This window comes from Castanea sativa, chromosome 8 (genome assembly GCF_040712315.1).
Source record: "Castanea sativa cultivar Marrone di Chiusa Pesio chromosome 8, ASM4071231v1".
Lineage (NCBI taxonomy): Eukaryota > Viridiplantae > Streptophyta > Magnoliopsida > Fagales > Fagaceae > Castanea > Castanea sativa.
Window position 1 is genome coordinate 31,087,011 of NC_134020.1, and position 27,481 is coordinate 31,114,491.

Here is a 27,481-nt window from a genome sequence, read left to right on the forward strand (position 1 = left end):
ATCTTTAACTTGAAACCAGACAAGTCCTCAGTACAATTGAATCATTTCTAAAGTTTCTGCCAAGGGGGTTAGGATTCATTGAACTAAATTATCACTATTAATTTGTGGAAATGCATTCATTTCAATTCTAATGATTGATGTCATTGCTGGGAAAAGTGTATAGCAAGTGTTTTAGTTAAAACATTATTTGACTGCACATACAGCTATATTCTTATATATTAGAAGCAATATACAATCATATAAGGCAAAGTCAAACTCGAGTATCTGATTATTTGAAATAGAAGATTCAAGCAGATCATAAACAACAATATTGAATATTGAAGGTTGGATTCTAAGACCTTTGACTAGTCTCACCCTTTGGTTCCACCAATGCGATTGATCATCGAAAATCATCCCCGTTTTCTTCTCCTCACTGGTTCCTTGACTGGTCTCACCTTGCCTAAAAAGAACACAAGCAAATACTCATATTCAAATCATTTAACCATAAAGAGATGCATATGTAATCAGTATAAGAGAGGAGAGTACCATGTCCAGTCCCACAGTCAGGAGGATGTGTCCGTGTCCGTTGCGGCCTTCGCGGCCGATCCTCACTGTGTGAAGCCTCAGGTGGGGGGGTGGGTATCTCTGTCTGGATGGCACCAGGGGTGGGTAGCCCAGGGGTGGGCATGAATCTCATCTCATCTCTACCACATACATCTTTGGGGATAGTGCCGGTAGTCGGTGGGGGAAAGGATGTAGGTGGGCAGGTATCATTGCGAACCATAGATGGGGACCGACATGTCTGGGCAAACGTATGGGACGGACCTGCATCATCATGTGCCATGGAGCCCATGTCATAACGAGTGTCTTGCATCATCTCATCTGATGTCTGACTTGCCTCCTCCATCGTGTGGTCATGCACGGGTGTGTGACGGCCACTCGATGTGTGACGGCTCGAAGTTGTGGGATGCCGACTAGATGCATGGCACTGACTAGACTGATGGCCTCCATGCCCTCGACGTCCACCTGCTTGCCGACCACGCCTTACAGCCGGTTCACTTGCGTTGCCCACAGTGTGTACATCGTCCAAGGTCAATCGACTGATTTCTTCAACAGATTGCAAGGCATTCATACAGTCCGTGTAGATCTCAGACCCTGGTTCGAACTTCGCCATAATCCTCAACTGTGATTCAACCTGTCACAAGTATACAAGAGTAGTGTTAGGATTTGGAACTAAACTATGCAAAGCAAGGTACATTTATAATAGAACAATCTTTGTAAACTTACCAAAGTGTCCTAGTATGAGGTCTCTTTTGTAATATGCCGAACAGTGATGGAACGATACCACACCATATACTCGTCATTGTAGCTCATTACCCCATGAAAGAGCGGTGCTTCAGCAATTGTGCGCATGCGTAGCCCATCTAGCAATATGAGTGGCATGTTCTTTGAACCCAATTTTTTTCTTGCTTGCCTTGGAGCATTATCTTGTGAAGTTCAATTGAAGTATCGACATTGTCCGGTACGCCTTGCTTCATCCCAAACTGTCGAAGAACACGTTCGGGGTGATGGCCTTCAATCACCCAAAAATGTATGAGCGGCACGATGGACCTCCATATGTGTTGGCCTGCCGTACAATATGCGGGCAGGGAACCCAAATAATCTCTATATGGCTCCCAGACAATCTACAATGATCCAACAAATGCAAACAACCATATTAACAATATATGTGTAACAATATCTTACAAACAACCATACAAACAACCATAAAGTGGTTGGTTCCCACTTGTAAGGCACGATACCTGATTTGGCCGGAGCGAAGCAAGCGACACACGATAGGCGCGTAGGACATGCATTAGATGGTCAGTTGTTATCTTAGCCCCTTTCCATCTATCAAACAACACAGACATAACCTTCATATTAATTACTTACATAATTCCCATGCGAAAGAAATTAATGCGGAAATGTAAAACGATAACTAAGTTGAAGATCCTACATACCTGACAGCAAGTGGACCTGGGGGCAGTGCCTGGTGTGGATGCCTCATCACAGGACATATTTGTGGAAACCTCGCCCACGCCCACAACTGCACTAATAGCAGTGCACCACCAATTTGCTTGGCTGTCTTCTCTGATGCCTTACAGAGGTGTCTATATAGCCAACTTAGTGTTGCACTACCCCAACTATAATTTTTTCCATTGCTGATTGGATTGAAAAATTGTAGATACATGATTGAGAGCCGTTTGCCAGATTTGTCCATAAACAGTATACTACCCAACATTTGGAGTATGTAATACCGAGCATACTGTTGCACACGCACCTCAGTGGCGTCAGCAGGAAGAGGGTTGCGAAACTACTCCTCCAGCCATTTGGCTTTTATCCTCGGCCCTTCCAACACTGCAGTGTTCTTTTTTGTACCAACTGGTCTGTCCGATGGAAGGAAGCCTAGTAAATCTATGCAAAAGTCACGCCAGTTGTCCATATGGGTAAATCCTACCACCGGCAAGCCATGTACAGGTACCCCCAGGATGACCTCTATGTCTTGTAGCGTGATGGTCATCTCACCGTGTGGCAAGTGGAATGAGTGCGTCTCTGGCCACCATCTCTCCACTAAGGCCGTGATCAGTGCATGGTCAAGGTCCATATGTGGGACTCGAAGTAGCCCATCTAACCCCGCATCTGTGATGTAAGTGGCAATCCGTGGATCTAACCCACCATCAAACAGACCTTTATCTCGGTGACGACAAGTCAGAACACCTGGCACTTCCTGCAAACAAAGCAGCTTAGTATTAATAATAACATTTACTAACCACGTAATAATTACACTTCAAACATAATGCCCAAAATCTTTCTACTACATATATTGATTACAATGACACAAGTGCATACCTCGCCTGCCAAAGGAGCATCCCAAAGCAAACTTGAACGATGCATAGGTTGCCTCGTCAAGACAGTCCCTATAGAGGACCCTGCTCGATGTGGGTCCATACCTGGCGTAAATTAAAGGTGATTAATGGCCCATTAGCATATTCATCAAATACCCATAAGCTAAATCAAAATGATAGCATCTCACTAATTTTTTTACTTGTTCTTATATCAATAATTTTTTTATGGCCTTTAAGAGGGGAAATGCTATTGTTGAGGGTGGCTAAAGTGTTGTGGTTTGTGTGATGCTGCCTGTACTACATGTACAAGTTTCTTCTTTTCCCCATGAGTTTTTAGAGTTGAACTATGCCATTACTAATAAATTCTTGCTATTCTCTTTGTATCTCTCTTAGTTTTTTTTTTTTTTTTTCACTATTTTATCCTATTCTAAGGGCTCGTTTTCAAAGCTTATTTCCAATTTATTTAGCTTATGGAGTATATAACCACCTCAAAGCATGATTTCCTTTTTTTTCTTAAAAAAAAAAAAGAGCTTAGGCATTTCATGATTTGAATGTTCAGAGAAAGATAGGGAGTTGGGGGCTGCTCAAGGTGAAATCAAGGCATTGAGAGCCACTGAAGCTTTGAAGGATAAGGCTGTAGAAGAGGTAATCAATAAATATGCAAACATTGGCACTCAATTTCCACACATTTGTGCACATTAACAGGACAGACATGCGAGTAATATGTTAAATCTGTGCTATTATTTCACGTTTCAGGACCAAAATTTTGTAGTACTAAGTACATTGGAAGTTTCTGGTTTTGTAGGAAGAAACTATTTTTAAAAAAAATTTCACTACTAAAATTTTGTTTGAATTTCATTAATTTTTTCCAGCTCAGAAATGAAGTTGATAAAATGGAAGAGAAACTCCTAGTTACTGAAAATATTCTTGACCATAAGGTAGGTTTAGCAGGCACTAACTATTGTTTGGAATTATGGTGTGTTTAAATGTGAGATACTTCATTGTGTCAAAATCTGATGAAATGCAGAATCTTGAAGTCAAGAAACTAACAAGTGAGAAGAAAGATGCATTGGCAAAGGCAAGATGCCGCCGAAGCAACACTAAGAAGGGTGTATGCAAACCAAAAAGATGATGATCCCCTTCCTATAGAATCACTCATTGCTCCTCTTGAGGCTGAAATCAAGATGTACAAGAATGAGGTAGGTGATGAAATTTAAAAGGAAACTGCTTTTAGAAACCAATGCAATATACCAACTTTGTTGATAGCTCACAATGCATGCATTTTTCTTTCACTCTTGCCGTTTCAGATTGCAGCAATGCAGGAGGATAAAAAGGCTCTGGAACGTCTCACTAAGTCAAAAGAATCTGCCCTGCTTGAAGCAAAGAGAATTTTGAGAAGTGCTCTAGAAAGGGCTTTAATAGTAGAGGAGGTTCAAAATCAAAACTACGAATTGAAGAGACAGATAGAGATTTGCCAGGCATGATTTTGCATCAGATGTTTTTATTCTAATCAAGATAATGAAGTTTGAGTAATTAACCCAGTTTATACATAACACATGCAGGAGGAGAACAGAATTCTTGAGAAAACCAATCGCCAAAAGGTTTTAGAGGTTGAAAAGCTGAGCCAAACCATTCAAGAACTTGAGGAGGCTATTCTAGCAGGTGGGGTTGCTGCTAATGCTATACGTGACTACCGGCGGCAGATAGAAGAATTGCATGTATGTTTCATAGATATGTGGTGATTTCAAGTGTTCCACTGAAAATTTATTTACTAAGTCTTCTGATGATTTCGATTTTTTGGATTTTGTTCAAATTTCTAACCATGGTTTTGTCCAACTTCTCAGGAGGAAAAGAGGACACTGGAAAGGGAACTAGCAAGAGTCAAAGTTTCAGCAAACAGAGTTGCAACTGTGGTGGCTAATGAGTGGAAAGATGAAAATGAAAAAGTAATGCCTGTCAAGCAATGGTTGGAAGAGAGAAGAATTCTGCAGGTATTTTCCTTCCCATAAAATTATAGGAAGCCCACTTTTTTAAACATTTTCCACTTTTTAACATACGCTTATTGTGAATGTGGGACTGATTCTGCAGTTTTAAATAGCTAGCTAAATCCATACAAGATCAAAGATATTTAAAAACAAGAACAAAAAAGATCATTGAAGTATAAACAAGAAAAGCAATGTTAATGTTAGAACTCAAGTATCTTGAAGCTTAAATTAAATGGTCCTTTCAGTCTTTGGGCTGAATGATACTATAGAAGACAGTACAAACAATGTTAGAAATCCTTAAACTCAAATATCAACGACCATGGAGAGATTTTTTGACCACCCCGAAAAAAAAAAAAAACAAAAAACAAAAAACTATAGAAATTTAAAAGGGAAGTTCCCTTTTTTTTTTTCCCCTCAAAAACTCTCCTAAGCACTTGATTGATTTTCTTTAAAGGGCTCTAATCTAAGCCTTTCAATTCATGTGTTCTTTCTATTTTTAAAACTCATAAGTTCTTTCTAATAAGTGAGTTCTTTCAATTCATGTTTTTTAAATTCACAATATCCAAGATTCAACATAGCACAATCACAAACTAATATAATTCTATAGGGAATATTTCCACAACTACCAAATCAAAAAGAGGAAAAGAATGTCAAATCCGTTCATGACCCAACAAATACAAACTCGCATCCTCCTATATATCATCACTTCCTATTAGCAACATTGATCCAAAACAAATTGCATTTTGGATTATTCTAGACTATCAAGCAATAAAAAAAACAACACAGTAATTTCCCAATAAACGTAACACAACACAGCTCATTGTTTCACAATGTTTTCAAAAAACAAATAAACAAAAAAAAAACCAGCCAACAATATTTCATTTCTTGTCAAAATTTCACAACAATTTTCATTGTTTTCTCTGCATTTTACACAACAATGAACAACATTTTAGATCCAACACAATTATAAAAAATAACACAATTAATAATCAAAATTACCACAATTAGTTAAAAACTCATGGAAAGAACAAAAAAAAAACCCCAAACATTGCTAACCTTTGAGTGCGAGGTCGCCGGCGAAGAAATGGCTTTGGGGTTTGAACGCCGGCGCCGGCAAAGAAACGGGTTTGGGACTCCGACGTTGCCGGCGATGAAAGGGGTTTGGGGTTTCTACAGCGGCGCCGGTGATGAAGGGTTTGGGAGTCCGAGTTTTACCGGCGATGAAATGGGTTTTCGGTTTGGAGAGTGAGAGTGTGCAACTGAGTGAGAAATGAGAGATGAGAGAGTACAAATGACCGGTTTTAGTGCGCCATACTCGAGAATGATATAATCGAGTACTTTCAATAATACCCGATCCCATGAAACTCGAGTATAATGGGCATTTACACAAAATTGCAATCCAGACTAATACTCGAGCTTCACATACCCGAGTACCATGAAAAGTACCCGAGCTCTTAGAACTCGAGTACCAATCTGGATATGCAATTTTGAACCAGTCTGGATTGTGCGGGAACAAGGGATGGGAATCTAGATTAGTACTCGCGTTTAAAAAACACGGGTACCATTCAAAGTACTCGAGTATAAATCTGGATTCCCATCCCTTGTTCCCGCACAATCCAGACTGGTTCAAAATTTTATATACAGATTGGTACTCGAGTTTTAAGAACTCGGGTACTTTTCATGGTACTCGAGTCTGCGAAGCTCGAGTATAAATCTGGATTATCCCATCGCATGGTGGTGTACAATCCAGATTGGTACCCGAGTTTCCGAATCTCGGGTACCAGATCGTACAGTACTCGAGCCTACTGAACTCGAGTACTAGGCGACATTTTTTAAAATCCAAAATGCCACGCTGGCATGCCACGGTGGAAGTGTAAAATCTAGTACTCGAGTTCACCAAGCTCGAGTACTAGAAAAAGTGGTAGATCCCCAATTAGTTCCGAAACAGTGTTTTCTGCCTAAATTTTTTTTTAAAATGATGGTATTGGGCCGATTTGGCCGCAGGATTGGCAGCCAAGCCCAATGTCATTACCCATTAAAAGAAGAAGTAGGTGGGAGTGGGACATGTGGTCGAGTAAAATAACTTCCTAGCGCACCGCTCAAATAATTCTATAGGCAAATTACAACTTACTTACCTGTAGTTTGATCAAAATTTAAATTGTTTATCTACGATTTGAAATTTGACACTTTACTCACTTGAGCTTTGACCGAAATTTAAGTTGACTACTTGCGATTTGAAATTTCATGATGCAAGTGTTCTGCTGGATTATTTTTCATTTTATTTGATATTGTATTTTTATGTTTTTTGTGTTTTTTGAGAAGAGAGACATAAAAGTGAAGCGAAATCACATATTTAGCCATGTTTTTAACAGAGGTGAGTTACGGAACTTTAACTGAGCTAACCTCAGTGGGTAAAGTGTCAAATTTTAAACTACAAATAGGCAACTTAAATTTCGATCAAATCATAGGTGAGTAAATTGTAATTTGCCCTGATTCCAAGAGAAAAGTGTAGCTGAAAATCAACTACAATCCGCACCAACTACCCGTGAAAGAAGCAAGTGCAGTACTGCATCAGTTGAGAAAAAGAAGGAGCTAATCGATTTCTTCAATTTCTCTGTAAATTAGAGAAGGCTTCAACAAGTAAAAAATAGGGAAGAAAAAACACAGAGCAAGAACAAAGAAAATACACACACAGACAGAATGCAGAGAGCGAAACAAGTGAAAAGAAGAAAAGAGGACACAGAGGCTTAAAGTAGTTTCAGCAATAGGTTTGTATGTGGGACTTCACCTATCCCTTTATTCTTTAAATTTCTCTCTCCCTCTTTCCCAAAACTGAATTTTTATTTGGTAAAACAAATAAGGTTGGGTTTCATGAGGAGTTCATAATACCATATATGAAACTTAGAGTACAAGTTCCTGACTCGCATATCCTACCTAAGAATTACCAAATAAAAATTCTCTAAAGCTTTTGTCCAATGTCTTCTCAAAATTCAATGGAGTCTTTGACTTTACCATTTCAATTAATTCAACAGAGTTTTTGAGTCTACCAATTTAAATATAAATATTAGAGTCTTTGACTCTATACCAAATCAAATACATCAATGGAGTCCTTGACTCTACAAAATCAAATGCTTCAATGGAGTCTTTGACTCTACCTTAATGAATTAATTTAATGGAGTCTTTAACTCTACTAAATCAAATACATCAATGAAGTCATTGACTCTACCATTATGAATTGATTTAATAGAGTTCTTGACTCCACCAATTTAAATATCAGAGTCCTTGACTCTACTAAATCAAATACATCAATGAAGTTCTTGATTCTACCTTATGAATTGATTCAATTGAGTCCTTGACTCCACGAATTAAAGTATTAGAATCTTTGACTCTACTAATCAAACAAATCAATGGAGTCCTTGACTCCACCAATTAGGAATTTGGAGTTCTTGACATCGCCAATTTAAAATAATATGCTTTAGTGGAATTCTTGACTCCCAACATTATTTTTAATAGAGTGAAGTTTCTAATTCTTTCAAATTAATTCAATGGAGTATTTAATTCCAATATAATTAATTCTTTGGGATTCCTAATTCCTTAACCAAAGTTAGAGTTTTTAATTCCTAAAATAAAATTATCATAAAATTAATTTGAGAAAAATTTTCAATTCCTAATTTCTAAAAATGTTCATAAAAAATATTGTTTCAAAGGAATTTTCAATACCTCAATTAATTTTGGGGACTTCAATCAAAATAGTATTACTTTTTAAAATCCCTAAACAAAGAAGCAAATGAAAGAAAGGGAAATTTGTTTGGACATTCAATTTCTCAAAAAGAGAATTCTTGGTTCAATTTCCATAAAAACACGGGTCCTTAACTTATTCTTGAGATTAAAATAAATCATCACACCCAAAAACAAAATTAAGTCAATGCTTAATTAAATACCAAGTATTTGACTTAAATGTCCACCATTTAAAGTGGACAAAATCATATTTGAGGATTTTAAATTTAAAACCTCAATTTAAGAACTACGAATTGGCTTGATCCCCACCAAGAGTATGTAGGCAACCTAAAAACATTATTAAGTGCAACAACAAATAAATAAAAACACATATCCTCCAAACACGAAAAATAAACTCATGTACAAAGGCCAGTGGCAGAGCCACATTAGGAGTTGGAAGGGCCATGGCCCCTCAATTTTGTTTTTTTAAATTTTAAAAGTTGATAAGTATAGACTCTTGTATGGGTTATCCATTTTTTTTTCTCAAAAAAATTCAAGTGTATATCCTTCTGCGCCTCCCCCCTCTCCTACTCCCATTCAATTTTTTTTTTTATGTATATATTTTAGAATTCAAATCCTAAAAGTAGGAGGAAGGGGGAGTGGAAGGATATACACTTTAATTTTTTTTGAGAAAAAAGTAGGATAACACTTATCAATTTTTTTAAAAAAAAAAAAAAAAAAAAAAAATTGGGGGGAGGGGGCATGGCCCCTCCAACTCCTAACATGGCTCCATCATTGTATATAGAAGTGCTACGTCCACAATATTTTCACAACAAATCATAGGTGGTTAGTTATTATTGGTTCAAATTTGAACCTATTACCTAAATTACCTTTTTACCCCAACAATAACAACCAGTAAAAAATTGTCACTTAAGATCCGTCCATTTGGGTGGAAAATAGGGAGGATGGAAAATAGAGGAAGGAAAATAGGGTGGAAAATACTGTTTTCCACTATTCGTTTAGAGAAGGCAAATAGGAAGGAAAGAAAACTAGGGAGAAAGTTTTCTCTCTAGGCCCACATTTTTTTTTTCTTTCCAAATCAAAAGGAAAATCCGGAGAGAAAAGTTTTATGGTAGCACTTTTACAAAATTACCCTCTTCTCACCTATTTTTTTTTCATCGTTCTCTTCTTTCTCTTTCTTTTTTTTTTTTTTTTTTTTCAATGTTACCTGAAGGTCTTGAACATTCTCTTCTTCTTCTTTTTTTCAACATTACCTGAAGGTCCTGAACGTTCTCTTCTTCTTCTTTTTTTTCAACATGACCTAAATTTTTTTTTTTTTTCTCAACGTGACCTAATCTAATTTTTACAATATAATAATAAATATATATATATATATATATATATATGATGTGATAAATTTTATATTATGTAATGAGTATAAATAAATCTATTTCTTACATATTATGTAACAAGGGTATAATTGTCAATTTATATAAATTACATTTTCCGTCCTTCCATTTTTCTCTCCAACCGAACAAAAGAGTTTTCCACCCTCTCACTTTTCCACCCCTCCAACCGAACACACAAGAGGTAAAACTAAATATTTTCCATCCTCCCACTTTTCCACTCCTCCAACTGAACGGACCCTTAAAATTTGTTGTACAAATGTTGTGGATATAACATTTTTCTTGCATATATAAAATGATTGGTTATATTGATTATATTTTTTCTGCATTCAATGATTGTTTATCTAATTTTAAGTAGTCATTAATAATTTTTTATCTTAATTATTATAATTTTTTAAGAGAATTATTAAAATGTTTGGTTGCAATTTAATTTGAAAATCTAGGTTTATGAGCAAGTTAAAAACTATGAGTTATAAAGTACCCGGCTTGTATTGTTAGTTTTGTTTATAATACTAGTTTAGATTAGTATAAATAATATGGATATAATATATACAAAGAAAAAAGAATGATTAGCTCTCTTTTTTACTCGATCCCCCAAAGGTAAATTCCTAACTTCGGCACTCACAGAGGCAATGTTGTTGGAATCAAAGAGTACTCCCTTGAAATAAGAGATTGTAATTAAGAGATACATTATCTTGAATAAACACTATTCACATTGAAAAACCCATATGCCCAAATGCTTATAGGTGAAATTATGTTTGATGGATTTCACCGAATAATAATTTTTGTCTGAATATATATATAATCTTTGAATAATAGTTTTAATGATAACTGTGAGGAGTGAAAAGGACCCAAATGGGCATATGGGCCTTTGGACTATAGCATGGAGGGCCGACTTGCTCCATAATTAAACTCTACGAATCGGCCCATACGCCGAGGATCCGAGAGTACAGCCGAGGGCGAGTTTCTCCTCGGACAGATCCAAGAGAACTCAAGACTTCATTATGAAGGTCAATGCACAACTCTGGAAAGACTAATGGTTAAAAGGGGGAGGCCCTAAACCATCTAGATACACCAGTGTTAAAGAAAATATCAGGTGCAAAGGCTGCCACCTCTGCATTAAAGGCTCTGCACCTACCTCCCTGCCTGCAATAATGGGGAAGTGACCCCTAAACAGTAAGACAGAAACTTCTAGTCAGGGCCCCAAAAGGCATCAGAAAAAGGGGTATTTAAGGGGGAGGAATGCAAAAGAGGGGGGGATCTCTCTCTCTCTCTCGCTCACTCTCTCTCTCTAAAGAAAAAGAAAGGAAATTAAGGATTGTAACCTGTAAGAAAGAAAGAGAAATAATACAGAGTTGGTCCTCGGCTTACATCCGAGGAGGCCTATTTGCAATTAACAATTGTTATTCATAAGTGTTTGTAACTCTCAGGCTGTTGTCAAGTTCTCAGTACCTCTAACCTAGATTTCAAGCCCACACTCTACAAATTTTATTGTTTAAGGCTCATTGGGCCTGAGCCCATAATCTTCTTTGGGTCCAAGTGCAATTGTGCGCATACAATAACATCTTTTCAATATCCTTTTTATTTTCCCAACAAATCTCTCCCTCAGATGCCAACCATCACGCCATCGAAATTAACCCAACCTTTTCTTTTTCATTTTTATATTTACTTTCTCAATACTTTCCTCTTTCCAAAGTTCAATTTCCCCCACATCTTTACTACATTTAATTACCTTCCTTAGTCCCAACCTTCCTTGCAACTGCAGAACTATTGACAATGCAGAGAAATTATTAGGTCCACTAGGAGGATTGCTAACGTGGTCTTTTTTGACCTCTTAACTAATAAAATGTTGTTATTTATGCAAATATGACATCATCTGGTAATTTTTATTAAGGTCAGGAAAGACTACATCATCAGTCATCTTGGTGTAAATAATAATTTCTCAACAATTACATTGAAGAGTATGAAGATTGAAGAGCAACTGCCTTTTGAGCTCTCCCATTGTTCCTAATTTGTTGATTTGTGTGAAATTTAATGTGTGTGTGTGTGTGTGAGAGAGAGAGAGAGAGAGAGAGAGAGAGAGAGAGATTTTCCCCCCATTATTGCTTTCTCTTTGGCTGCCATTAACCCACTCAAGCTTAAGTAATCATTTTTGGCTTAAGGGGTTTGGATTATGTTGGGGGGAGAGAGTTCAACAATTCTGGTGAAGGACGTAATAATTTTTCGGGAGTAGTTTTATTTTTCTTGGTTTCAAATTCTAATTCAAGCTTAATTCATGGCTTATGATAATAGTAGTCATTATTTAATTTTCAACATTAGCGATCAAAAAAAAATTAAATTAAAAAAAATCATGTGTGAGTTGACATGCAAATTTTAGAATGTTGTGAAATTATTGTTACATTTTTTTAAATAGATAAAAACATGTTAATTTATACTTGCAAAAAATCTTATTGGATGTTTAATTTTTTAATGATATAAAATTGTCACATCATTAAAAAAATGGTCATGTTATTATTCGGATAGACACATAGACAAGGAAACTAACTGAAGTTAATAGAAAGATTACTAACACTCATTTTTAAAACTTCAGGGACCAATAGCACTCACTTGAATCTTCATTAACTAAAAATACTTAGTAAATAAATTTTAGGAACCAACATTATAATTTAGCACTCACTTTTTTTTTTTTTTTTGAGAAAAAATTTAGCACTCACTTGAAAGTTCAGGAACCAACATTATAATTTAGCACTCACTTGAAACTTCAATGACTACAAATACTCAATAAGTAAACTTTGAGAACTGACATTATAATTTCACCAATTTTAAACATATTAATGCCATTGCTCTTAGATACTGTGGTTGGTGCACACCATTCCATACAGCAAACCAAAATAGCAAGGACAAAATATTTATACGACAAAGTTTAGCTATAAAATTGGACCGTATTCAATATATTTTTTATTGGGAGTGAATTTCGAGAAATTCACCATTGGATTACATTTTTTTCTTATATCCTCCATGCTTGCAAAATTTCTAAAAAAAATTAAAGATCAATAGCTATGTTATTAATAAATTTTTTAAATTGCAAGTTTTTGTAGTTTAAAATTATGCATAATATATAAGTTTATAGATCATATAATAAATAATATTTGATTAACACAAAATTTGGTATATCTATTAAAAGCATGTAGAACATACAACTCAACCTTTAGATTTTCAAAAGGACAAAATTTAGTTACAAAATCGGTTGTAGCCTTGAGCTACAAAGTCACTCAATATCTTTTTATTAAAGGTGAATTTTGACAAATCTACTATTGAATTACATCTTCTTCTTATATCTTCCATGTTTGCAAAATTTCAAGAAAATTACAGATCAATAGCTATGTCATCAATACATTTTTAAATTGTAAGTTTTAGTAATTTAAAATTATGCATAAAGTATAAGTTTATAAGATTATATAGTAAATAATATCTGATGAATACAAAATTTGACATATGTATACATATGTATTAAGAGCGTAAAGAGCATACAATTCAACGATTAAAATTTCAAAATATGCAATAATATTTATTTTATTGAATAAATTTATAGTTTAAAATTACAACTAATTTTATAATTAAACTTCAACATTTTTAATATATATAATAATATTTATTTTATTAAATATAATGGTAACTTTAAACTACAACAACCAGCAAAACTTAATTTGTCCATACTTATATTTGTTTGAATGCGCATGCAGAACAGTTGTGTATTCGAAACTTTGAAAAATGTACCTTTATTTTATTTTATTTTTAGTTTTTTGGCAGAGTTTCAGTTACGTTGCATCACCAACGAGGTTATTTTTCGTTATTTAATTAATACTCGTAAAGCTATTACCAAGCTTCGCGGGTAAAGTTCTTATCTGCGACTGAGATAAAGTGATACACACAAAATATTGTGGACATGGATTCCCTGAAAGCTAACCCAACCACACACGGCCACATCCACATAGTAGCCATGCCTTATCCAGGTCGCGGCCATATCTACCCCATGATGAACCTCTGTAAGATACTTGTTTCGAAAAACAACAATATCCTCGTCACCTTCGTTGTCACTGAAGAATGGCTTGGTTTCATCGGCTTCGGCCCAAAGCCCGACAACATTCGCTTTAGCTCCATACCCAACGTTATTCCGTCAGAGCTAGTCCGCGCCGCTAACTTTAAAGCCTTCTTCGAAGCTACCAGGACAAAGTTGGAAGCTCCATTTGTGCAGCTCCTTGATCGGATTGAGCTGCCGCCGGTGACTGTTATTTTAGCTGATACCACTCTTTTCTGGGCAGTTGGCGTTGGGAACCGGAGAAATATTCCGGTTGCATCGTTTTGGCCTTCGTCGCCGTCCATGTTAATGATCCTCCAGCATTTCGATCTTTTAGTTCAAAACGGTCATTTCACTGCTGACATCTCAGGTTAGCGTACTTTCCTTTTATGAACATCTCGAGTTAGTGCACTAATACACTATGCTTCGGTAGTCTTAAATGATAAGTATCAATAAGAGGGAAATATTCCCATAAAAAATAAATAAATAAATTAGAGGGAAATATCAATGGATAATTTAAAAGTATTGATTTAGAAACTAATTTTAAAAATGTTCTATGAAAAAATGATAAAGCAATTAATTTTGCTAAAACTTTTTATATTACTTATAAAAGCGATTTTAAAATTTTCGTAATATAATTCTCAATATAGTTAATAATTGCCTTAAAGATATCCATTATGACGACAAACCATTTTTCAAAAGAATAATATTACAATTAATAAATCATGAATTTAGTTTGATATATATTGAAGTAATAAAATTATTTTAAATACAATCAAATATGGATGAGATTTTTACTTTATGAGAAAAAAAATACATCAATTAAAACTGAATTCATAGGGAAAATTTTTCAAAAAAAAAAATTATGGGTTTATAGACCATTGAAATAATGTTAGGCTTGGTTTATCACTCACTATGATTTTGAGTGATATCACTCAGTTTTCATCACTGGGTTTCCAAAATGTGTGAGTCTCATAGAAAAAATCTTGTTTGGCTTGGTTTTTGGGTGATGTTTTCATCACTCAAAACTCAAAAATTTGAGTGATGGATGATTGAAACTAAAAACAAAATTTTGGTGTTTTCAATTTCTGAAATATGAGTTATGGTGGCAAAAAGTGAGTGATGTGATTGAGTTATGTGACCAAACAGGAATTCTGGAGTTTTTGAGAGTGATGTTTGAGTTATAAGTTATGAGTTTTAATATTGACTTATGAGTTATGAAAACTAAGTCATGGTCAAACCAAACGAGCCCTTAAAAGTCATAACTTTCAAATAAACAACACACACAAAAATCAAGCCATCCTCATATTTTAGCCGGATGTGTGACATAAATAAAGGCCACAAGTTACACATTCAACTAGAAATTGGGAAGAAATTAGAGCATTCAATTGAAAGGAAATGCTTTCTCAACTTGACATAATGTTTTAACCACAATCACTTTGATTTTTGTAACTTCTAGCATTCATGTAACTCAAGCAAAACATCAAAGCAACTCAAAGAAATAACGTGTCACCCAATTGAATATTTTGATTGATGCATTATTTTTTGCTTAACAACAAAAGATGAGGAGCGTGTAGAGTACATTCCTGGAATTTCTTCCACACGGCGAGTGGATATTCCTCTTGATGGTAGAAACCAAGAAATGACGGACTGGTTACTTGAAATTTTTTCGAGGGTAAGCAAAGCACAGTACCTTTTATTCACTGCTATCTATGAGCTGGAATCTAAAGCAATCGATGTTCTAAAAGAAAAATTTTCATTCCCTGTATATGCTATGGGCCCGACCATACATGACTTTGATCTTGGAGAAAATACAAATCTTAGTGACAACAATTATCTGCATTGGCTAGATTGTCAACCTAAAAGTTCTGTTCTATATATTTCAATGGGAAGCTTTCTTTCAGTTTCTTGTGCCCAAATGGATGAAATTGTAGCTGGTTTGCGTGATAGTGGTGTCAGATTCTTATGGGTGGCACGTGATGAGACTTACAAGTTAAAAGAGGTTTGTGGTAATATGGGGTTAATAGTGCCTTGGTGCGACCAATTGAGAGTCTTATCTCATTCTTCCATTGGAGGGTTTTTGTCACACTGCGGTTGGAATTCCACTCGAGAAGGTATGTTCTATGGTCTTCCTTTTCTTACCTTCCCCATAGCATTTGATCAAGTCTTTAATAGTAAGCTAATTGTGGAGGATTGGAAAATTGGGTGGAGGATGAAGCAAAATGTCAAAGCGGACAATTTGGTGACAAGAGTGGAAATTGCAAAGTTAGTGCAGAAATTTATGGATTTGGAGAGTGATGAAGTGAAAGAAATTAGGACAAAAGCAGGTGAAGTTAAACAAATATGTCAACGTTCAATTGCAAAAGGTGGATCAGCTGAGACAAGCATTTATGCCTTCATTAAGAACCTTTTAGATTGCCATGGTTATTGAGTAAATGTAACTATTTTGTTCTTTGGTGGCACCACTACATAAAAGTTAGTGGCCATTTGTCTTTGAGAATTCCACATTGATCTTAAATTTGGTTATGAGATTTACTGATAATCAACATGATTTTAGTGAAATCATGTTTTTTAAAGGTTTATGTGTGTATGTATTAACTTCAGTCTTCGTATCTATTATTATTATTATTATTATTATTATTATTATTCTAAAAAGAGTTATTAAAATTCAGCTAATCTAGGAAATATTTATGCAAAAACTCGAACTTAGGTTTTTTTCTTTTTTAAAGGTGATACAACTCCTAATGTATTACTGTTTATATTTTGATGGATATGATTTATTTGTCACTACTGAATTTGCCTCTTGCATGGATTTATTGTTAGAAGATGAAATGCAATGGCTGTTAGGACTTCTCCAAGCTGTTTACTGTTGGACCCTTTTTTATATATATAGATTAACTACTAGATAATTTACAGTGCTCCTGCTAAAAAAAAATAAAGATAACTTATAGTGCCGAGCCATTATTAAAAATATGATAACTTATAGTGCTCCTTTTTTTATGGATATTTCAGGGGTCCCCCTGTGGGGCTCTTGTCCTACATCGTTTAATTTCAGTTGTGTGTGTGAGTTTAAAAGCCTTGCTTAAGCCTTTAAGAGGCCCTTTTGAAGGTTGAAGTATTGTAAATCTTTATAACCAAAAAAAAAAAAAAAGTTTGGGGTGGGGACATGCACATTAATTGGTAGCGGTAAGTTTCCTCTTTTGGGCAATATAAAATTTTATACAAACATAATCATAATAAATTATCAATACTAGAAAAAAAATATCCTTTGCAATAGCAACCTAGGGTCTAGGTTTGGTGATTTGGTCACATTGAGAAGGGTGTTAGAATGAGTAGTTCCTATTTTATGGGATTGTCTGTCAATCAAATCAGTAGGGACGCAAATCATGCTGCCTATGATACGGCAAGGCATTCCCAATTTGGACAAGAAGATCAAATTTAGATTATCTGCGAAAAGCTCGATACAAACTCTCCATGGGCCTTTTATTGTGTATTATTTAAGGAATGAAATGGGTGAATCATAAAGGAATAAAATAGAATAAACTGTATTTTTAAGTAATGGAGAGGAAAAGAAAATAAAGAAACGGAAAAGAATCAAATAATATTGTTTGGATGTTTAAAAATTAATTAATAATGTAACATTGTTTGAAAATAACTTTAAAAGAATGAAATGAAATCATTTTTTTCACGTAAATAAATGAAATCATTTTTTTAAAACATTGTACCCTTTCTTTTTCTTTTTCTTTTTCTTTTTTAAAAGGGCTAAATATATAAAGTTATTTAGGGAGTTTTAGTTAAAATTTCATTAAATCTAATTCCATATTCTCCTATTCTTAACAATTATGAAGGAAATGAAAATTTGAGGTTTTAAAAGAAAATGGAGGAAGAAGTGTTTCGTCTTATTACTATCCACTCCATTCTCTCATTTAAACTCTCAAACAAGGAAATGATTGCTCCATTCATTCCATTAAAACTCCCGAATAAAGGAATAAAAAGAATATTCTAAAATGGTTATTTTAACCCCATTTCTTTCAATTTTTTCATAATTAAAAAATCATATTACATTAAATTTTTCCATACTATCAAATTAATATAGGAGCATATAGTTAATGAATGTATGAATCTATTTTGATATTTGGCTAACTCTCTTTATTATAAGGAGAAAGTTCGGTTATTTAACTTCATTTAATATCTTTTTGTAGAATGTGAATTTTGACAAAATCTATGTATTACATTTTCCTCTCTTCTATGCTTGGAAAATTTTCAAAAAATTAAAGATTAATAGTTATGTTATCAATCAAATGTTTAAATTTTTAAATTTTGTAGTCTAACAGTATACATAAAAAAAATAAATTTAATTGATCAAATAGTAGATAACATTTGATTGCTACAAAATTTGACATTTGTGTTAAAAAAATTAAATAACATATAATAGCCATGTTAATTTTTTTAATACGAGTTGTAACCATTAACTACAACAAAGTCTGTTGACAAACTTTGTCGAAATTATAATAAGATTGAAATAAAAGGTAAGAAAACTATAAATGCACAATTGCACCTGGTCCCAAGAACAATTATGGGCTCAGGCCCAACGAGCCTTAAACAATATGAATTTGTAGAGTGTGGGCTTGAAACCCAGGTTAGAAGCGTGTGAGGATTAAATGACAAACTAAAGATTGCAAGTAATTGAAAACAACAAAGAATATCGTAAATCAGCTTCCTCGGATGTAAACCGAGAGTTGTTCTTATATTATATCTTTCTCTTTGTTTCTTTTTCTTTTTTTAGGTTACAAAAAGTTCGTCTTTTTTCTGTCTTAGATTGCTCTTTAAATACTACTCTTTTGAATACTTTGTACACGTGTTGCCTCACCTCCCCCTTAGCCTAGATATTTCTTTTCTCAGTGCCTTTGAATAGTAACCAGAAGTTTCTCTTCCACTGTTCAGGCGTCACTTCCCCATAAATGCGGCCAGGGTGGTAGGTGCAGGGTCTTTAATGTGGAGGTAGCAGCCTTTATCTTTGACATTTCTTCAACACCGGTGCTTCTGGGGCGTTCTAGGGTTCACCCCTTTTAACCATTGGCCCTAACCGTGTCATCCCCTAATTTTTACTATGAAATCCCGAGTTCTTCGGTGTTCATCCGAGGGTAAGTTCACCCTCGGCTGGATCCTCGGACCCTCGGCGTATGGGCCGACCCATAGTACTAACAAATTCTAAACCCAGGAGCAGGTCGGCCTTCCTTAACACGGCCCAAAAGGCCCACATTCCCATCAGGATCTTCTTGCCCCCCACAAAAACTATTTGAGGAAAAATGCAGTGTATAGACGACCTCCATTTTGTTCACTTTTTTTTTTTTTTTTTGAAGAGGAAACCATCCTCACAATTTATTAAATAGAAATTGAATCACAGTACAAAGCCTCCACAACTAGGGGAGGAGAATCTTCAAGCCATACAACATCCTCTAGGAGGTCCTTAGCATATCTAGCTAGAGCATGGGCAACGGTATTAGCGCTTCGTTTTGCAAATAGCACCTGCAACCATCTAAGTCCATTAAGCATGCATATCACATCCTGGAGAATGTGGCCCAACCAAGACATCAGCCCTTTCCTCGAACTCAAAGCATTCATGAGAGCTTGGTTATCCCCTTCCAGAACCAATTCTATAAAGCCACACTCCACCACAAATTCCACCGCACGGTGACAAGCAAGAATCTCTGCTTCTTCACTGCACGTCATAGGGGGACCCTTTACCGACAAAGCCGCCATGACTTCCCCTTTATCGTTACGGATAATGGCTCCAATACCTAACGTCCCACCTTCCTGGAAGATTGAAGCATCAAAGTTAAGCTTGAAACGGGCTAAAGGGGGTGGTCTCCATCTCATTGGGCTTGGTAGTGTGGGTGGGACTGAAAGCTGGACATTGGCTCGCCTAAACTCCTCTAACAGATCCTACACACGTTTAGTTAGTACCTCAAGTGGTTGTAGCTTTCTCCCATGAATTATACCATTTCGTTGGTTCCAAATAACCCAAGCTTGGACAAGAAAATGCTCGAGTTCATTAGTGGACAAACAGTCCATCAACTCCTCCATGAGCTGAAGCACATCAGCTTGGCCTCCAACGCATTTCTGCAATTGCGCCGAGTAGCCCGCCCATACATCTCGCGTCACTCCACAATTCCACAGGGCGTGGATTTCTGTTTCAGCTTCAATCTTGCACACTTCACACCTATTATCCTGGATGATATTCCTTCAGACCAAATTCACTCAAGTGGGTAGGATATTACGACACATTCACCAACCAAAAACTTTGATTTTATTTGGCACTTTTAGCTTCCACAAATCTTCCAAACGGTGCCTCCCACAACTCCAATAGAACTCTCTGCCCAATCCCTCTCCTTTTGCAATAGCCGACCCACATGATATCATGACTTCACTGTATATTCCCCTGAATCGGATATTACTCTTCTGCTTAGAGGCACACGCAAAATAGCTTCCCCATCCTCACGGTTAAATTTTTGCATGATAAATTCTCTATCCCACCACCTTGTATCCGGGTCTATAAGTTCAACAACCATCAAATCTTCTTCTACATTACGAGTTGGGTATAGTACCCTATTAGATGGATGATTAGGAATCCATGCATCACTTAAAACCCAAATAGAAGCTCTGTTGTCCACCCTCCAGCACAATCCCCTCTTAAGTATTGGCTTGGCTTCCAGAATGCTCTTCCAAGTAAAAGAGCTAGTGGGAGAGTCTGTGGCCTCCAAAAAATTGCATCTAGGAAAATATCGTGCTTTGAGGCATCGAAAAGGTAAGGACTCTTGATCATGCAACAATCTCTAACCTTGTTTAGCAAGAATCGCCAAATTGAATTGTCGTAAATCCTTGAATCCCATTCCTCCTTCCAATTTTGGTCTAATTAATTTATCTAAGCTCACCCAATGGATCTTCTTCTTATTTCCAATTTGCCCCCACCAAAACCGGGCACATAAAGCTTGAAGTTCTTCACACAACTTGACTGGGAGTTGAAAAACCCCCATAGTGTAGGTTGGGATTGATTGAGCCACAGTTTTGATTAGTATTTCCTTTCCTGCCCTCGACAACATTTTCCCTTTCCACCCTTGAAGCTTTTTCCAAACCCTATCTTTTAGAAAAGAAAAAGTATGGTATTTCTTCCGTCCCACCAAGGTTGGTAAACCCAAGTATGACTCAAATTTATCCACTTCCCTCACCCCCAACAAAGCCTTGATCACATCTCTCTGTTGAGGAGAAGTATTACTGCTGAAATACATCAAAGACTTATCCATGTTTATACATTGGCCCGAAGCTTCTACGTACAATTTCAAGATCTCCATTACTGCCTTTGTTTCCTTGTCTCTGGCTTGGCAAAATAAGAGGGAATCATTTGCAAACAGTAGGTGTGAAATGCGGGGAGCTCGCCTACAAATGGAAACACCATGGATATTCCCTTCCAATTCTGCCTTTTGTAAGAGAGATGTAAATCCTTCTGCACTAAGAGAAAGAGATAAGGTGATAGAAGATCTCCTTGACGGATTCCTCTAATGGGATGAATCATACCATAAGCCTTTCCATTAATTAAGATGGAAAAAGAAGGTGATGTGACACAACTCATAACCCTATCCACCCATTTGCTAGGGAAACCCAATTTAAGCATGATCTTTTTCAAAAAATCTCATTCTATCCTATCATAAGCCTTACTGATATCCAGTTTCATGGCAAGTGTCCCAATTTTGCCTTTCTTCCTTCCATGCATCGCATGTAGAGCTTCATAAGCCACCAGCACATTATCTGTAATTAATCTTCCTAGCACAAAGGCACTCTGTATTGGAGAAATAATTTGAGGCAGGATTTGCTTCAACCTGTTGGCTAGCACCTTTGCAATAATTTTGTAAATAACGTTACAAAGGCTAATAGGCCTATAATCAGAGACCTTAACAAGATTTTTAATTTTTAGAATGAGGACAATATAAGTATGATTAAGGGCAGGAGGCAAAAAACTGATACTAAAAAATTCAAGCACAACAGACACAACAATATGCCAAAATTTTTGATAAAAAGGGCATTCATATCATTTGGTCTAGGAGCCTTTGTAGGTCCCATTTGGAACAAAGCTGCTTTAATTTCATCTGCTGTAAATTCACTAGACAGTGTTTGTTGCATTTCAAATGACACCTTTTGTTGTACTGCTTCAAGACACTCCTCAACTCAGTTGCATGACTCTATGGAAAACATATTATTGAAATAATCCACAACTACTCCTGCCATTTCTTCTATCTCCTCACGCTAGCCACCTTGTGGGTCTAAGATTCCTTTAATGTAGTTCCTCTGCCTCCTTTGAGTTGCTTTCAAGTGGAAAAATCTAGTGTTTTTATCTCCATGTTTGATCCAATTTACCCTAGACCTTTAAGCCCAATATACTTCCTTTTTTTTTAGCCATTCATCCAGCTCCTTGCTTGCTTGAATAAATTCACTTCGGTGCTGTTCAGCGGACGGGGCGCTAGTCAGCCATTCAATCTGCTTTTGCAAATCCTTTATCTCTTTCGTGCCAACATGAGTTTTGGAAGCTCCCCAAGCCCTCAAATCCATGATACAACCATTTATCTTCAACCTGACCGTTTCCAATGCCGTTTCACCTACCTCACTGTTTTCCCGTGCATCTTGAACTACTTTGGCACAGTGGTCCCACAACAACCATGCTTCTTCAAATTTGAACCCACGATCTCTTCTAGTATTTTGTCTTGGAGCTGCATGGTTTTGGAGGATCAAAGGAAGATGGTCCGATGCATGCAAGATAATATGCGTGACAGTAGTTCCAGGGAACTTCACCTTCCATGCTTCGTTGGCCACAGCCCTATCCAAGCGTTCCCTAGTGTTGGCAGTCCCAGGTCTCCTATTATTCCATGTGTAAAGGTAGCCAACAAATCCTAGGTCCACGAGGCGACAGAGTTCCAGAGCTTTTCGGAATGCGTCAAGTTGTTGGGGTGGAGATGACCGGCAACTTAGCTTTTCCGTCGAACTCAACATCTCATTAAAGTCCCCTATGCACATCCAAGCACCATCCATATATGAGTATAAATGGGAAAGAAGGGTCCAAGACTTGAAGTGATCTCTTACTTCTGGCCAACCATAAAAACCAGTAAGCAACCATCTAAATCCATCACTCTTGGTCACCCAAGAAGAGATTTGGTTATCTGAGAATTTAAACACTTCTAACCTTATTTCTTCCTTCCATAGCATAGCAAGACCTCCACCCAACCCCGGTTTTTCGACAAAAAATTTATTCTTGTATGGTAGCTCACTACACCAATGTTTAATACCGTCGATATCGAGCCGAGTTTCCATGTAGAAACAAATTTCGGGAGCTTGGTCCTTCACTGTCTTGTGAAGACTACAAACTGTCCAAGGGTTCTCAAGCCCTTGGCAGCTCCAACTCAGTAGTTTCATTGCTCCCGGCAAAGGTGGTCCACCACCCCCGCCGATGTTTTCATAGCGTTGTCAGCTTCCCCATCTACCTTGGAACATTTATGAGACGTATGTTCAGTGTCTCTGCTGCATTCTTCGTTTATGGCTTCTCCCAGTTCTCTTTTACCCAACATGGGCTTCATAATAACACTAGCTGAATCCATAGACCCAACATTCATTCTGATCAGCCTAGTCCACTTACTGTTAGGCCTATTGGGCTTTGACTCTGTGTGGCCCAAACTTGAATTGGTTGTGTTGGACACAACCTTTGACTCGTCAGTCAAATGCGGATGCAAATCTTCACCTAGCGATAGTTTTGGCGTAGGTCTATCCACATTTGAAATTTGGACTTCATTCTCTTCCGAGATTTTTTCCTGATTTTTCGGACCCTTCCCTTCTAACCCGTAGCTTCCATTCTGGTAGTTTCAGCTTTCCCTAGAGTTTTGTACCGTAGCCACCACTGTCACCACTACTTGCCCTTCATCGCTTTCCGTGGCTGGGGCATCAAATTTTCCTATTGAGTCAGCCCTCGTTGGACTATCCCTCCCCCAACGTGGTGGGGATTTGCTCCGTCCAGTATCTACTTTTAACCAGTCACCGTATTGGTATTCAATGAGAGAAGCTTTCTTCGATGCTGCAAAGTGCTCCGGGCAATGGCGGAGAACGTGACCAAGGACCCCACAATAGTGACAAAACAGCGGCAACCTTTCATACTTATACGTAACCTAGTGGCGTTTGCCGTCCAACCTCAACAGGAAACCACCTCTCTGAATTGGTTTAGAGATAGGAAGGGCTACCCTAACTCTTAGAAAAAAATTCTGGTCATTAGTACGCTGTTTGCGCTCCACATCCACGACCACCCCCATCTTATTCCCCACCTCTGTCGCCACATTTGGGGACATCATATTAAAAGGCACTCCCCATATTTGGACCCACAGAGAAGCGTGCTCCAAAACTACATTGTTTGCACTCATGCCCATCCTCCACCAAGTGAGCATTAATAGTTGATTATCGAATGTCCACGGGCCACCCCTCAAGATCCGTTCTAGATCATACTCTGCCTGGAACTTGAATTGGAAAAGGTTAATGCCCACCTCAGAAATCTGTAATCCTTTGTCAAGACCCCATGCCCGCCGCAATGTATTTTTTGCAGCCTTCCTATTTAAAGGTTTGCACATTAAGAACTTTCCTATCAAACTTAGTGCGCAACCCTCAATCTCGTCCATCCTTCCCTCATTAGAGACCTGTATATCCTTCTCCTCTTCTGACGTTAACTTTAGATTGGCCATGCTTTGAATCACATCCTCGACCATGGTTACAATTCAATCACTTAGGAAAAGTATAAGTGGGTTGAAAGCTTAAAGAAAATTAAGTAGAAAGAGACCCTTGGAGGCACCAAGGGAGGCAAGGCTCGTTTTCACGAGAGAGAGAGAGAGAGCTCCTAAAAGAGGAGAGGTTGATTAATCTAGTGCTCCATTCTGTTCACATTGATTGTTCAAGTCCATGGAATTAGTAATTTCTTCATAAACTCCTTTGACTTTTGTTTGTTATATTTTATTTGGGTAAATTATGTATTTGATCCCTAACATTTACACTACATGTCAATTTGGTCTCTAATGTTTCAATTATTTCAATTTGGTTCCTAACATTTTGGTATTGTGTCAAAATAATCCTTGTAGTTAAATAATTGATGGAAAATGCTTACGTGACTAATGACAATTTTTTTAAAAAATTTTATGCCACATTAGATTAAACGTGTACTACCAGTGGAATGAATTTTTTTTTTTAAATTAATTAAAGAAGAGCATAAACTATTTTCTCATCCCTTTGCAGCAACTATTTTCTAGGTTAACAAACAAAAAACAAGTAAATTTAAAATAAAATAAAATAAAAACTCATCACAGTAAACATAGAAGCAATTTTGAGATTAATTTTTGCAAACCCATTTGTTTCCTCTCTTTGTCTCCAAGCGGAGAGGTGCTTCCCTTGGCTACAAGAGCCATTGAGTTCCTATCAAAGCTGCTACAATGTCCTTTTCCCAATCTTGAACCAACAAAATAGTTATTCATATTGAGAAATACACTTAAAACAAGAGTTAGACCACAAAAAGAAACAAGAACACAAAAGGATTAAATATAAGGTTTGTAGAGGAGCGATCTATTCTTGAAAAGTTGAAATGAACATACCTACATGCAGAGACGGAGCCAGAACTTTGAGTTAGGGGGGGTGGTTTTACTGTTGGATGTGTGCAGTGATTTCAATATCTAATTTTGCTTCTTAGCTGCTGAGATTTTTTTTTTATTTGTAGGTAAGAACAAAATTATTTTTGTTTAGAATTTTTTTGAAGAGTAGGGTTATTTATTTTGGATCAAATTAGTTAATTGAGCTTAATTTTGTTTTTAGTTTTACTGGTAATTTTTGTTATTGAGCCTTTTTTTTTGCTTGTATATTTTGTTTTAGATTTTAGATCTATAAATTTTTTTATGGTCACTAAAATGAGGAAAATACTAGAGCTGCAAGTTTTTTTTTTATTATAAATTACTTATGTAATAAGTGGTTATAGGTAAGTAAAAAAATGATGTAAATGATATGTTCATATGCGAACCAATAAAAATTTGCTATACCAAAAATGTTTGTAAAAATATTATAAAAAAGTTTGTGACTATAACATTACTCGTAAAAGAATCAATGATATTGTTAAAGGGAAATAAAATGTAATTTTATAGAAAAAAATTGCAAAATTAATACACATATATAATAATATTTTTTTAAAAAAAATTAGGGGGGCCATTGCCCCCCCCCCCTCCCCCCGGTCCAAGGATAGTTCCGCCCTTGCCTACATGAGTTTAGAAGGGAACAAAGAACTTAGAGAAATAAAAGAGAAGGGCGTGCGTGTGAAAACTGAAAAGTGGGAATTACAAATTTGAGATATAGATGCAATGATTGAGCAAATTAAGACTCTACAAGTTCTAGGAAGTGCGCCCCAAACCACTCCTTTGCTCTCCAAACTCACGATCAACAGAGAGAGGAAATAGATGGGTTGCAAAAATCAATCTCAAAATTGCTTCTACTTTCATTTATTGTGATGGGTTACTTGTTTTTCTGTTTGGTTACCTAGAAAATAGTTGATGAGTGGGGCTGAGAAAATAGTTTATGCTCTTCCTTAATTTAATGCGATCTCACATGTGCAGATTTTAATTTGTTTTATTTTTTTAATCTGATGTGGCAATACAAATGTTTGTTGATGTGACAAAAAAATAATTTTTTATTTAGATCATTTGCCACGTCAACATTTTCCATCCAACAGATTTTAATTTGTTTTATTATTTTTTTAATCTGACATGGCAATACATATGTTTGTTGATGTGGCAAAAAAATAATTTTTTATTAAGACCATTTGCCATGTCAACATTTTCTGTCCAAGGAATAACAGTAAGGACTAAATTGACACAACATTTAAAAAGTTAATTACCAAATTGACACAATTGAAAGATTAAAGACTAAATTAAGATGTGATGTAAAAAGGAGGACTTGCTTTTGTAATTTAGCTTTTTTTTAATTTGTTTTATTTTTTTTTAATCTGACATGGCAATACATATGTTTGTTGATGTGGTAAAAAAATAATTTTTTATTTAAATCATTTGCCATGTCAACATTTTCCGTCTAAGGGATAACAGTAAGGACTAAATTGACACAATATTTAAAAAGTTAATTACCAAATTGACACAATTGAAAGATTAAATACTAAATTAAAATATTATGTAAAAAAGAGAACCTGTTTTTTTGTAATTTAAAAAGTTAGGTATCCAAACGGACCTAGTAAACTACTAGAGGTTGTCTAGTTGGTTTGTTTCACGTGCACGTAATCTAATAAGTAAAAACCACTAAAACCACGTCGGGCTCAAATTTAGGCCGTAACAGTTCATTCCCCATCTTGTGTGGCCTGCCTCC

The 27,481-nt window shown here is 36.2% G+C and overlaps 4 protein-coding genes and 1 pseudogene across 4 annotated transcripts; 2 read left to right on the forward strand and 3 right to left on the reverse strand.

Moving 5' to 3' along the window:
* Nucleotides 1–672: 672 nt before the first annotated feature.
* Nucleotides 673–2,239, reverse strand: LOC142606186 (serine/threonine-protein phosphatase 7 long form homolog). The gene is made up of 5 exons (XM_075777575.1): nucleotides 1,980–2,239; nucleotides 1,782–1,869; nucleotides 1,434–1,664; nucleotides 805–1,174; nucleotides 673–683 (listed from the first exon to the last, which is right to left on the reverse strand). The coding sequence occupies exons 1-5, from the start codon at nucleotides 2,237–2,239 to the stop codon at nucleotides 673–675; spliced, it is 960 nt and encodes a 319-aa protein (XP_075633690.1).
* A 716-nt stretch (nucleotides 2,240–2,955) lies between these two features.
* On the forward strand, nucleotides 2,956–4,958 carry LOC142606187 (microtubule-associated protein 70-5-like; annotated as a pseudogene).
* Nucleotides 4,959–13,871: 8,913 nt separating this feature from the next.
* On the forward strand, nucleotides 13,872–16,626 carry LOC142607225 (UDP-glycosyltransferase 87A1-like). The gene is made up of 2 exons (XM_075778648.1): nucleotides 13,872–14,420; nucleotides 15,613–16,626. Exons 1-2 carry the CDS (start codon nucleotides 13,919–13,921, stop codon nucleotides 16,479–16,481), a joined length of 1,371 nt encoding a protein of 456 aa, XP_075634763.1. The 5' UTR covers nucleotides 13,872–13,918; the 3' UTR covers nucleotides 16,482–16,626.
* Nucleotides 16,627–19,435: 2,809 nt separating this feature from the next.
* Nucleotides 19,436–21,354, reverse strand: LOC142606188 (uncharacterized). The gene is made up of 4 exons (XM_075777577.1): nucleotides 20,892–21,354; nucleotides 20,482–20,801; nucleotides 20,018–20,281; nucleotides 19,436–19,867 (listed from the first exon to the last, which is right to left on the reverse strand). Exons 1-4 carry the CDS (start codon nucleotides 21,352–21,354, stop codon nucleotides 19,436–19,438), a joined length of 1,479 nt encoding a protein of 492 aa, XP_075633692.1.
* A 386-nt stretch (nucleotides 21,355–21,740) lies between these two features.
* Nucleotides 21,741–23,512, reverse strand: LOC142606189 (uncharacterized). Its single transcript, XM_075777578.1, has 2 exons — nucleotides 22,487–23,512; nucleotides 21,741–21,998 (listed from the first exon to the last, which is right to left on the reverse strand). Exons 1-2 carry the CDS (start codon nucleotides 23,510–23,512, stop codon nucleotides 21,741–21,743), a joined length of 1,284 nt encoding a protein of 427 aa, XP_075633693.1.
* Between the last annotated feature and the right edge of the window lie 3,969 nt (nucleotides 23,513–27,481).